This window comes from Camellia sinensis, chromosome 11 (genome assembly GCF_055761805.1).
Source record: "Camellia sinensis isolate YWXY chromosome 11, ASM5576180v1, whole genome shotgun sequence".
NCBI lineage: Eukaryota > Viridiplantae > Streptophyta > Magnoliopsida > Ericales > Theaceae > Camellia > Camellia sinensis.
In genome coordinates this window covers 21810218-21824090 of record NC_138971.1, presented here as the reverse complement: position 1 = coordinate 21824090, position 13873 = coordinate 21810218, and the positions used below count along the sequence as shown (strand labels likewise).

General features: G+C 36.4%; 1 protein-coding gene across 10 annotated transcripts; it reads right to left on the bottom strand.

Annotated features, from left to right (window-relative positions):
• Positions 1–9049: 9049 nt before the first annotated feature.
• LOC145788713 (uncharacterized) lies at positions 9050–13177 on the bottom strand. 10 transcript variants are annotated; one of them, XM_082896433.1, is made up of 7 exons: positions 12971–13177; positions 12792–12849; positions 12114–12194; positions 11188–11945; positions 10715–10855; positions 10283–10401; positions 9050–9397 (listed from the first exon to the last, which is right to left on the bottom strand). In XM_082896433.1, coding segments are annotated over exons 4-7 (462 nt in total). In that variant the 5' UTR covers positions 11189–11945; positions 12114–12194; positions 12792–12849; positions 12971–13177; the 3' UTR covers positions 9050–9196. The 10 variants fall into 10 exon arrangements, 4 of the variants coding, with proteins under 4 accessions (XP_082752559.1, XP_082752561.1, XP_082752562.1 ...); XM_082896435.1 differs by having other exon boundaries at positions 11188–11935; XM_082896436.1 differs by lacking the exons at positions 12792–12849; positions 12971–13177 and having other exon boundaries at positions 11188–11935; positions 12114–12327.
• Between the last annotated feature and the right edge of the window lie 696 nt (positions 13178–13873).

Genomic DNA, 13873 nt, shown 5'->3' with positions numbered 1-13873 from the left:
CCGAATGGGGGCTTTAAGAGATGAATGGAGCCACGAAGAAAAATGGTTTGCATTGCAGAAGTGATATATATATACATGTATCAAAGCCCATAGATCGAGTCAGTGATAGGGTTTTCATTAAGTCTCTACTTGTGCCGATTGAAGGGAGTCACGAATTTCTTCAATGCCATGGGCTGTCGGGAAGGGCACAAGCTGATGATAAGTGCTTGGAATAGCCTTCATCATATGTATCCAGGTTCGCCCTATGATGACATTATACGGCGAAGGGAGCTTTACGACCAGGAATTCTACTTCGACCGTTCTAGAACCCACTCAAACAGGTAGTATAATCTTCCCTAACGGATATTCGGGATTCATATTAAAGCCGAACAATGGGTAAGGCGACGGAGACAGATCTGACTTGTTGAGGCCGAGTTTGATGAAAGTTTGGTAGTACATAACCTCTGAAGTACTCCCCGGGTCTATGAGAATGCGTTCAATGGTGAACCGATTTATGCGTAATTTAATGACCAACAGATCGATGTGGGAAGCTGTTGTGCCGCTAAGATCGGAGTCATTATAAGTAATTGTCGGAGCTTCTTTGGGCCATTCAGTCGGAATACGTTGCTTTTGGGGGATTGGATGCGATTGAATTGTGTGCACGGCTGGGGGTTCATGCAGGTTGTAGATCATATGGATCACGCCAAGTGGAGGTGAGTCCTGCCTCAAGGCCAGTGCTGTGGTTGGCTTTCCCTTCCTCACGTACTGTTGCAGTCGGCCGTCTTGCACCAATTCTTCCAAGTGATCTTTTAATGCGTAACAACTCTCCGTTTCGTGGCCGTGATCTTTGTGATATTCGCACCGCCTATCCCCTCTTCGCATGTCGGGCGGCCCCACCATCTTTGACGGCCATTTGAAGAATAGAAGGTGTTGGACTTTTGTCATTATTGCAGTGATCGGTTCTGACAACTCTGTGTACTTCTTGTCGGCACGTCTCGAATGCCTGCTGTCGACTTGCAGTTGTTCATTCGTCCGGTGGGAGCATTGATCGCTTGATCGGCGAGTATCCCGCCTTTTGTCTCGTTTAGCGCGTTGTCGAGGCTTTGGGCTAGGAGGTGGCGCGGAACTTATTGGTTGAGCAATTTCAAGGGGGGCCATTTTGTTGGACATTTGGCCGGCTTTTATTCTCATGGCATCATCTTCTACTTTGCAATACTCTTCAACTTTCTTCATCAACGCCCAAACTGTTTTGGGGGGTCTTCTGGTCAGGGAACTGCGAAGGGGACTGTCAGGATGTAGTCCCATTTTGAAGGCGGTGATGGCCATGGAGTCATTGCAAGCATCGTCGATGAGGTTGAAGCACTCCCAATAGCGCGCTGAATACGCTCTGAGCGTTTCTCCTGACTGAATCTACATAGCCCAGAGAGAGTCGGCCTGTTTCGGCTGCACCTCGTTGGTGATAAACCTGGCCCTGAAGGATTTCTGTAATTAATGGAAGCTTTTGATCGAGGCCGGCTCCAACTTGTAATACCACCTGACAGCTAACGGCCCCAGGCTGCTAGGGAATATTCGGCACATGAGGGCTTCGTTGTCTGCATGCAATGTCATGGCCTGCTTGTAGTGACGGATATGATCAGTGGGGTCTGATTTTCCATCGTAAAGAGTGAATGATGGAGCTTTGAACTTCTTAGGCAGGGTCGCCCTTGCAATCCGTCGGACAAAAGGATCGTGCTGGTCCTCTTCGTCTGAACTGCTCCTCGTGCACTTGTTCCTTGTATGCAGACTCTTTTCGGAGGAGCTGGGAGTTTCGGATCGTCCCTTCTTGTTGAGCTCCATGGTTAATGAGTTAGAGTCGCTATCGGTATCCTTTGGTCGGGCTTGAGGTCATTGTCCACCAGCCCTCGGAGGTCGTTCGGGATCTTGGCGCATGGCTTCTCTCGATTTTGCGACTTCGAGGGCCAAATCTTGACGGAGATGTTCGTTTTCAGCGATCATGTTCTCCAGCCTTTGTTCATTCTGCTTTGCTTGTTCGATGATCGCTTGTATTGTCTCTTGTGCTGAGGTCATTGGTGAGTCGAAGTTCAAGGCGCGTCTTACAGCGATGGTTTCTTTTCCGTGCATATTTGCTGGAGTGAGGTCATCTCCCTGTGCGGTCTCGTCAATGGCTACCGGAGGATCTTCAGTCACGCCTGCCATGGATGTATTTGAGTATTCCCACAGACGGCGCCAATTGTGGGGATGTGGTTTGGAAATACTCTTCAGATCCTGGGAGACGCTAGTTGATCCTCAGCTAGTCACCTGAAAAGATACAAGCACTCTGGTCGGGGGTGCCGGAATTAGCACTCCAACGGACAAGTTAGTTCAAACACTCAGGATAGCTTATTAACAAGTTTTGTGAAGTGATTCTTACATACTTTTCTATAACCGTTGTTCCTGTATTTATACCTGTTCTTCTTGATCCTCGGGGCTAGGGCCTACTTTTTAATCATTGTCCTTTCCTTTATTCGGCCCTAAGGACTTATACTTTATTCGGTACATATATTCTATTCGGCTCCCCGCTCTCGTAGGATATAGCCGATTAATATCAGTCTTCCAAAGGTACACACCATCTGATCTTTCCATTATTCGGCCCCCACATAATGCTAGCCTAATAACCAGAACAAGAGCATATAATGTTGATAAAAAATGATACCATGATTAGTAGAGGCCGATCTTTAATCGGGCGAGCGGGGGTGCTCAATTCATGACCTTTCCCTCTCGTATCTATATTCTCACGAAAGTCCGAACTGTAGGGCTATTTTCAAGTTTTCGAAAGGGGGCGCGAAAAAGTCGAGCTACAGCCTCATTCCTTAATTAACAATACTAGAGGTTAAATACAATAGGATATTTACAACAGTTTATCAAATTAAATGAATTAAAGTAAGAACAAATTCAAGCCTAAGAAATATATGGGAACCTACGTCATCTATTTGTGAGTAAGGGCAAGTTAATATCCAAATTCATGCTATTAATTGGAGAGAGTAGATTAATGCACATCATTTCTTAGTGGAAGCTTTGCTTTTACAACAAGGGATTCTTCAAAAACTAACGTGAATTCTTCTTCTATTCATGGAACAATGATGTTTCCACCTCTTTCCATGTTCATGAATGATTGAGAAGGGAGATTTCAACATTCTTGACATTGAATCTCTAGTTTTGCTTCCAAGGAAATCAATAAAAATGAAAACCAACCACTTTCTCAACATCAAATCCTAAAAATCATCCAACTAACCCCATAAAACAACCTCCACTACTCATTAAGATTAAGCATGGGTTGAAGTATCTGGGCCAATAGGCTAAGATGATGTGATATGTGATGAAAAAGTGTATAAAATGAAATAAACAACTCTACATAATCAAACTTGTGGATGGATGGCTACTAAGGCTGTTCACAGGTCGAATCAAACCGGGTTTGACACACACCCGTCACTCGAACCGATTATGTTAGGTTCAGCATATGCCCATTCGAGTTCGACTGATGCATTGTTCAAAATCGAACCGCTCACACTATTTGGATTCACGATCGGTGGTGGATGGGTCTTGTTTTCTCAATTTGGGCTTCACACAGTAAATAAGAAGAAGAAAAAAAAATTACATACGTCAAAGATCAGATCCAAACTCATCCCAAAAAATACAACAAAAAAAACTAAAATCACACACACACACACACACACACACACAAAAACTCAAACTTAACCCTTTCCTAAATAAAATAAAAAAAAATTATAGACTTATCTCTCGATCTAGGCTTTCAATCTCTTTGACTTGATACTTGTCGAATGTTGCAGATCTAGATCCAACAACTGCAACACCAAACAAACCCACCTTCTACGATCACCTTCATCATCTGTGGTTCTAACGTGTTAGGGTTTCAGAAGGAAGTAAGGTAGGAAGAGGGATTTGGGAGAGATCAAAGGGGGGATGGGAAGAAGATTATCAGAGTGAAAAAGGGTGCAAGAGACGATTAAGAGTCTCTAGGAGATAAGAATCATGATTGAGAGTCTCTAGTAGATAAGAATAAGAGATGAGAGAGAGAGAGAGAGATATGTTTTTACCAACTAAGAGAGAGAGAGATGTTTTTACCAACTAAACTTCTTCAGCAAAGTATTGAAAGAGATGTGAAAAATGAAAATTTAAAATTTGTAATGATGAAGTTCAGCCAAAGAGTTGAATAAGTCAAATGTATAATTATGAAGTCTAGTTGAAAAGTTGAACAGGTTGTAGTAATGATGCCTATTCCCTAGGTTATCTTGGTAAATGAAATAAAACTATAATAAATATCTTCTATTAATAATATTTTAATATCTCCAAAGAGAAAACACGTGGATGGAAGCATCATTTAATACATCAGTCAGGTCAGGTTAACTGATTTTTTTATTCTTTAAATCTAACACTCGATCGCCAAAATGAGAATTTTTATAACTTCAACAACTGTCGACTGAAATTAGTGACAAAATCGTCCGTACATAGTCGGGTCGTGCAGATCGACCGGTTTAGACGGGTCGAACGGATATTTGGACAGCCCGGTGGCTATTTTCTACTCCCTCTACATTCACAAAGTTCCAATTAACACATCTATATATAACAACAATGAATTATAGCACTAGAAAGCAAGAAAAGAGTGTAAAAGCACAATAAAGTAATGAGAACAATCAACTCAATGGATGGGTGGCTATATCCTTGTTCCTTCCACATCCATAAGGACCTATTACATGATTGCAACAAGCTAACAATGAGATACAAAGCTTGTAAATGAAGAAAAAGAGAGAAAAGATGAAATATGCATTTGTCTTGTAATGTTTAGAGTATTGAGTTTTTAAACTCTTAATGAAAACTGTAGCTTCTTATGAGTGGGGTGTCAAAATTACAGGAGCATCTTTGACAGATTTCACTTTTGTGAGTGTGAAAGTGGGTTGTTTTTTATGAGATCTGAGCTTATTTCTCAAATACACTCATGAAAGATTGGGATCAACACAAAGTCATAACATTCTAGCCATCAAAGCTTATGTCGACACCTGAATTATTATGTGTGGATAGTGATACTTTGTTTCCTCTAAGCAATCACAGTTCAAGTCTGAGATTACTACTTACTCTGGATTAGAGATCACTATTTTACTAGTGGGGGTTTAATGCAAAGCACACCTTCATGATGCATAATATCACTTTTTGCCTGATAATTTTTTTTGTATATTTTTAATATTAAAATCAATAGGGGATTGCTAGTGCATAAATGCACTTATGTTAATTTAATATTAAATTTATATATACATATTGTGGTATATTCATGTGTATACATACATTATGCCACAAAATGTAGTTAATCCGATTATAATTATATAATAATGCAATATGATGAATTGAAATGGTTTGAGTGTGAGTTTATTACTTTTAGGTAATTATGCAGGTGAGTAACGTTTTATATAATTCATGTGAAAGGTTATGAGTAACATTTATAGTATTGAATTATCATATATTGATGATGATTTATAATTAATTCATTATTGTATTAAATATGAGGAATCTTCATTTGTTTGCATATATATAAATTAAAGCTTGTACATTCATAATATACATGGAGAATTGTGAGTGTATCTATATATATGTATATCTATACATATTTTATATTGTGTTTATGGAGAAATAATTAGGGAACCTATAAAGGTGTTTTTGTGGTGGAGTTTTGGACTCCCTTTCTTATGCAAGGTTGGTTAAGTCTACACAACTATAAGTCGAGTTGTTGAAACCTAGGTGAGAGGGTAATTTATAAATAAATTGGGCCGAGCTAAGGAAGAGGCTTCTTTGGAAGTTGGGCCGCACATTGGACCGAGATAGGAGCTGCTGTAGCTCGGTCTAAAAACTAACAAGCTTAGGCCAAATGAAGTTCGAACCGAGCTATGGGCCGAGGTGTTTGGGCTTCACAAGTTGGACCTCGCCCTTGTTAGCTTGGTCAGAGATTGTTGTAGTTAGCTTGATCTAAACAGACAAAACCGAGGTAACATCAATGACAAGGGCCGAGCTATGTGTAGCTCGGCAGGGTGGCATTCATTAGATCGGCTTCCAATCAAACGGTCCGACTGGCAGCGGACCGAGACAAGTCAGTTCAGTCAGGAATGTATAAATCGAGGTAAAGGGTTCAACCATCTCACTTGGCTTGCAGTGATGAGACTCCTAGTAGGACTCTACTAAGGGGAGTTAGAGTCCTACTGAGATTGTGTAAACCATCTCACTTGGTTGGTAGTGAGTAGGAGTGTGACTCCTAAGAGGACTCTGCTAAGGAGAGTAAAGTCCTACTAAGATTGGGCAAACCATCTCACATGGTTGGTAGTGAGTAGGGTGTGTGATTCCTAGGACTCTCATAGGGAGAGTTGGAAATCCTACTAGGAATGGGCCAAGCCAAGTCTATAAAAGCTCATAACCAGACCTATATATAGGCATCCCAATTCTTACTCTAGAATTCACAAAGCTTATTGTCTATTGTCTAGTTGCTGACTTAGGCATCGGAGGGGTTTCCGGCACACACCCGCCGGTTAGCTCACGTTTGTGTTTTCAGGTGGCAAAGCAACGTTGTTTGGAGGAGTGCAAACTTGATCAACAGGATCATACGAGAAGAATTATTTCGTGCTCGTACACTAGGGGAGACAAATTAGTATGTGATATTCTGTTGCATTGGGAAATGGTAATTTTACCAGCCTCGAATGGCTTAATCTCCTTAAAGAGAGTGAGATTACCGCGCTTCAATTCGATTTATTGTATTTTCTTATATCTAAGATATGATATGTAATACATATTTAATATAATGAACGATGGGTAATATCTGTGAACGTAGGCAGATTTGCTGAACTACATAAATCTGGTGTCTTCTCATGGTGATGATTTTTACCCACATTTATTTTGACTCTACAATTATTTATTTATTTTGATAAATGCTCGAACACTTCTTGCCTTTTAACTTCATTTTGTCAGTACTAAAAGATATCCCTTCAATATTGCAATTGAATTGAGTCTCAACGAAGTACAAGCAATGAAATCAGACAATATCAAAATGAATTAGAAATTATAGTTGGTTGAAATATGAATTTCAAAAAAAATTAAAATCTTAGCCAAATCAAATGAAATTTTTGTCAAATCTCAAATCAAATATTTGACGAATCTTAGCTAAATCTCAAATCAAATGAAATTTTAGTTGGATTTCAAATGAGAAATTTTTTAAGTCTGGCGATTTTCAATAATATTGAGACCTAAATTTGTGAACTCCCACATCAAAATTTGGAATTTTCAAATCCTAAAATTTTCCAATCAAAAAAAAAAAAAAATCCCTAAAATTGTTAACTTGCCTATCTTTTTGGTTCTCCTTCCGTCCTTTACTATTCATCAGATATCATTCATTTTCATCGGAATGTCAACGTTGATCATCAGTTGAGAGAGAGAAGGGCAAAAGATTGTCTGTTGACCGGATTTGCTTTTCAGGCAAGAGATGTGTGAAGGAGAAAAGTTCAAGAAAAGTTCTAAAAGAACTCTTATTTCTATATAATTAATATGACAATGAAATTCTTTGTAGATTCATTTTTTTAGTGGTGTTACATATATCAATTGGTATATTAATTATATATGTTATGATATTATCAATTAATGCGTATAGTTTTATTCTTTTTCTTTTCTTTTTTAATTTATTTATTTTCTATATTACTTGTTTATGAGAGTGCTGTGAGATTTCAATGCCACGGAAGCTTTATGTAGAATTGTTAGTAAGTTTTTTTTTTAATAATTTTTTTAATATTTTAAGTAATATATATATATATATATTTACTTTCTAAATACATATAACTTAGAGCATTCGCATTAGCCTCAACAAATTTTGAGTCAAATTATAACTCAAAATCTACTTTTGCTATTTTAGCTAGTCATCTTTTTAGTACTCATTGCATCAAACTCTCTATTTTAACTCAATTCTATTAAAATATTATTTTCTTATTGTATTTGTTATTCTTTCTTTTTTTATTAAATTGATGAGGTGCCACCCAAACAATTCTTAAAAAATGAAAAAATAAAAATAAAAATTGCCGTTGACCGGTTAGGCTAATTTTGGACACTTTTCTTCTTCTGCTACAGGCATTCACGAGACATCTGGTAGGATATCCGGGTGGATGACTAGTTTAAAGATTTTGACCCAATTTTGCTCTAGAAAATAGAATAGCTAATGAACGGTGGCTCAACAAATTTGTTGAGTTACTATAGTAAATATAAATAATAGGTAGCCATAGAATTAATTTGTTGAGTCTAATGGAGCACAAATTCTTGATTTTGCTCTCTACAATAGCTTCAAAGTTGTTGTAGAGGGCTTGATGCTGATGCTCTTAGATGTACTTGAAAATTAAACACTACAAAAAAAATTGTTTTTGCGACGGCAAAACGCCGTCGCAAATACCCCAATTGCCGTCTCAAAAGGTTTTTGCGACGGTAAAATGACTTTTTGCGACGGCAAGTGGGGGTCGCAACAAAAGGGGTTGCAAAAGGGTTTTAGCGACGGCAAGTGTCGTCGCCTTTGCTTTTGTGATGGGAAAATTCTTTTTTTGCGACGGTAAATTTCTGTCGCCAATAATAGATGAAAATCTAAATTTTTTTGCGGGTGCCGTCGCTAAAAGGTTTTTTGCGACGGAAAAAATACCGTCGCTAAAAGTGTATTTGAAACAGCAACCTAAGCCATTGCTAATGACTATTGTCGACGGCTATGATACTGTCGCTAAAGGCCTTATTTTTCAATAATATTCCCTACCTTTTGCGACAGTAGAGGTGCCGTCGCAAAAAGCCTATTTCAAATTTCTTTTTGAGACGGGATGTTCTGCCGTCTCAAAAAAAATTAAAAAACAAAAAAAAAAAAAAAAAAAAACCTGTAATAAAATTATTAAAAATATAAAAATGACTTATATTAAATGAAAAATAACTATTAAAAAAAACCAATAATTATATAATAATTAAAAAGTCCAATATATAAATAAAAATTCATCTGTAATTAAAAAACAAGTTATATTCTAACATTAACAATTCCATCTTCTAGTTAAATGTAAAATACCACTGAAACACTGCAACATAAAAACAAAGCCAAGGGCAAAAAAAAACAAAAAAATGTACATAAGATGGTCACTAGCTACATTAATACTGGAATTGCTTTAATTACATATCATATAAGATTAACCCAATCCATGCCATGATTGTAATTGTTTTCTGGCACATAAAAAATATTTCCAAACCCTTCCATCCCAAACTCCCCTAGAAAAGGTGGATCCATGGCTTCCATGGAGAACAATGAAGTCGGGTTGTTGCTTGAAACACCATCGCATCTCTCCAGTAGCCTCTGTATCTCCTTCTCTGCCTCGGAAAGCTGTTGAGGTTGAAGAAGATACAACAAAAGAGCCAACTCAGTATCTAAAAAATATACTTGAATTTAAAATTCAAGGCTTCAACCTAACAGACATGTAGCTCTATAAATTTTGAGTTGAAAGAACAAATAAAAGGATTGAAGAATTACTCCAAGAGAACAAAACTCTATAGGAAAAATTGAAAAATATTCATCAAATGATAGTAAATTAGAATAGGAAACAAAATTAAATTAGACTTCCTTTTTGAAAATTGCAAACTAAGGGTTGACGAAAATTCACAATTTTACGGCACTCTAGAAAGATATTTAGTACATTAATGATTATTGTATGAGATGATGATCAAGAATACTCATAGCCATAGTCTATATATATATGCTTTTCTGCAAGTTGTGAAACAGAGTAATTATATTTGATTTAGTGATATGGTGACAACAAAGAGTAAAACGTCAGGCCTAAAGGATTGTCATCATTTGAGCAACATTTCTTCACCTATTAGTGAGGACTGGGGAGTTTAAAACTAAACCAATGAAGATGTTTACCTTAAGACGGACGATGAATTAAAAAATGTAGAGAGGGATTTTAATAAACTTAAACTTCAACATAGGTGATCTTGGGCGAAAGAGATCAACTATTTGAGATGGTAAAGAATTGATAAAAAAAATTCTTTGATAAATCAATTATATATTTTAAAAAAAAAAAAGAACATAATTGAACAGACATCTGCCAAATGCATTTTTTCTTCTAAAGAAGGCCACACTAAGCTCGCATAGTGCTGTATGTCAAAGACACAAGCACAAGCTCAAGCTCAGCCTATTGGATACATACAACTGCCACATTAACAGAAAATAAGTGTGCTAATAACATGATGAAAAAAGAACAAGAGGTACCTTAAATATGTACATTGATTGAATGATCATCGGCCTCTTGTAGTCTAAGGATAAGAGTAAGCTTGATAGTTTCTCCGAGCAAGAGAATTTTTTGAAGACTGGATCAATCTCATGCAGCGCTACACAAAACATACAATATGAGTGGCAATACAATGTATTCACCCAAAAAGAGTGGCAATATAATGCCAACCAAAAAGGCATAACAAATGTCAGTGTACCATCCACTCATATCCTCTTTTCGATCATTTGGATTGTCATAGCAATTCATTTACTAACTTTATTAGAATCCAAATAAGATTATTGAAATTTAAAGATATAAATGAAAACATTCAAAGTAATTATAGAATTTAAGGGGATGACAGAGATGATATGAATTCTCCACATACATACATCCAAGAAGGAGGAAGAAGAAGAATAGTATTCCCCACATACCATGTCCAACTTTGTTAATTGAGAGTTGCTTCGGTTGCTTTACGTTACCATCTTCATCAAATGCTTTCTGTGTCCAACAATACCAAATGTCAACATGGCCATGTAGCCAACATTCTACAAGGGCTACAACTAAAAAAGTCACTGAAATTAAAAAAAATAAAATTTTAAATGGAAAAAAGGTGGGGGGAAATTAAAATACTGCTTGATTAGAATTCTAGAAGCGAACCTGTTTCACAGCACAGCAGCAATCAAAGAATTTTTAACTCTTTAAAAAGAGTACAATAGAAATACTATCTACACCGTATCTAAAAGTTAAAACAAACAATGATTTTTATCTAGCTAATAGATTAAAAGAATCAAATCAAACGTAGAACCATGATCTCATAAAAATAAAATTAAAAAATTAAAACAAAACAAAAAAAAATATTATAAACAAACAAAAAAAAAAACTAAGCCATCTTTCATAGTACTACTACCTATAGAAACATGACTGCAAAGCCCATATCCATTTGCCTTGCACCTGGTGGAGGCATTGTCTGCCTTGCACCTGGTGGAGGCATCTCCATTTGCTCAACAATCCTTCGAATCTGGGGCTCAAAGCCCATATCCAACATTCGATCAGCCTCATCCAAAGCCAAATACTTGATCATCCGAAGAGAAACTCTTGCCCTCTCTATCATATCTACTAAGCGCCCCGGTGTGGCAACTAATATGTCCACACCCCTTTCCAGATTACAGAGCTGCATAAGCACAGGTTTGCCCATTTACCCACAAAAACAGAAACAAAAAAAGTTAAGTGCATGGAATGTGTTGGACACAAGTAAAAAAATCAAAGAAATCATTGATATTTCACATTTCACAACCCTCAATCTGGTCTTCTACATATTAGAATTCTTGCAACACTCCAACTTCAATTGCACAAGAAAGAAATCCAAAACGTCAAATCCAAGGGAAGGAAATACAAATTAGCACTATAAACTAGTCAAAGAAATCATGTATTGGATGCATGAGCAAAACTTCTGATTTTGTATAAAGAAATTAACGTTGATTGAAGGAAATGAACTTACTAGGCAGACACAGTTTAAGTGAATAGATCTACTATGATTTTTGATAACTTTCTACTCTCTTTTCAGAGTGTGACACAGGAATAAACAATGGGGAAAACTTACAGGACTCTTTCATAGTAAGATTCAATAGTAGGTCTCCAAGATGGAAAAACTTCTGGAATTTCCTAGCCAGACAACACCAGAAATAATGTTTTCACCTTAGGAATCATGTACCCATTGTACAAAATGTATGCTAAATGACAGATCACAAAATGCAGGAGAAATGAAATTGTTATATGAGGACACATTAAGAGAACATAAACAAATGAAAGCACACGAAATTATTAAAATACCTTCTGAAGGCCATTGATTCAGATTACTATGACTTGAAATGCTTTCCAGGGGACCAATATAGAAACTTTCTTTTGAGTCACCTGTACTCCAATCAGTAGAAGACAGTCAACCCCAAGTTCTTTTCTCCATTACACCAATGAAATATGTATTAATGAGAAAAGAACCGATTAGAGTTTCTCCATCTAATATCAATCATACCATCAATCAATGAGTTTCAACCCTGGCTCTAAGCTGAAATATAACTAAGTATGTGAACATTCAAGTCCAATGGGATGTCCAAACACGCCCTAAATGCACAAACATGTAACTTGATTTTAATTTCTGGGTACTTTTGTCTTGATTTGCATATATAATATACCAAATCTGAAAAAAAAAATTAAATTAATTAAAAACAAAAACACACAAATTCATATTTCAGATTCAGATTTAGATTTCAGAATTAATAAAATTAACATACAGATTTCAGATTTCACAACTAAGATCAACATTACACAGTGTGAGACACAACTAAGATCAGATTTCAGATTACACAGTGTGATCAACTAAGATCAACATTTCAGATTCAGATTAACATACAGACATTACAGACATCACAGAATGAGGGAGACATTACACACACAGATTCGATCGGTGCAGTGTAGAGATGAGAGATCAGGGAGAGAGAGAGAGAGACTTACCTGTGAGACAATGTGAGTCTATCGGGGCAAGAGAGAGAGAGACAGAGATGAGACTGATCTGATGAGATGAGAGAGTGAGGGAGACAGATTAGATCAGAGATATATCTGATATATATATATATATAAAACAACCATCGGGCCGAGAGAGAGAGAGACAGAGATTGAGAGAAAGAGTTTACCTGTGAGTAGATCGGCGGTGCGATGATCGGTGCGAATCGATGAGATGAACAACGAGAGAATGAGAGAGTGATCGGTGCAGAGATGAACGAGATCGGTGCAGAGATGAACGAGAGGGTGAGAGAGAGAGAGAGAGAGAGGCGACTGAGAGAGTGATGTAAGGGAGACGATTAGATTTAGGGTTTTTTTGGTTCTAAGAATTGGGGGGGTTTTTTTGGTTCTAAGAATTGGGGATTTTGGGGGGGCGCGGGAATGGAAAAAATGGGTTTTTTTTTAATATTTTTAAAAAAATATTATTTAAAAAATAATATTTAAATAATAAAAATATTATTTTCATTTTTTTATTTTGTAATAGAAAAAAAAAATTTAAAAAAAATTCATCATAAATGAATATTTAAATAATATAAATAAATAAATAATAATTTTTATTTTTTTTTCGTTATTAAGGTTGAAAATTTATTTGTTTCATAAATATTTTAATGAAAAATATTTTTCACTAAAACAAAAATGAGGGGGGGATGAGAAAAAAAATAAAAAAAAATTTCATCATAAATGAATATTTAAATAATAAAAATAAATAAATAATAATTTTCATTTTCTTTTCGTTATTAAGGTTGAAAATTTATTTGTTTCATATATATTTTAATGAAAAATATTTTCCACTAAAATAAAAATTAATTTTCTGTAGTCAATGAAAAATATTTTTCTTCGGCCTACTTTTTTTTATTACTAAAAATCATGAACTAATTTTTTATGGTAGAGGAAAAAGAACGGCAGCAGTAGTGAAGGTGGTGGACAAGAGATGATGGTGGTGGAGGTGGTGATGGTGATGGCGAAAGAGATTAGTGGTGAAGTTGTGGTAGTGGTAGTGTAAATGGAGTGGCAGGGGTGAGAGAGAGGTAATG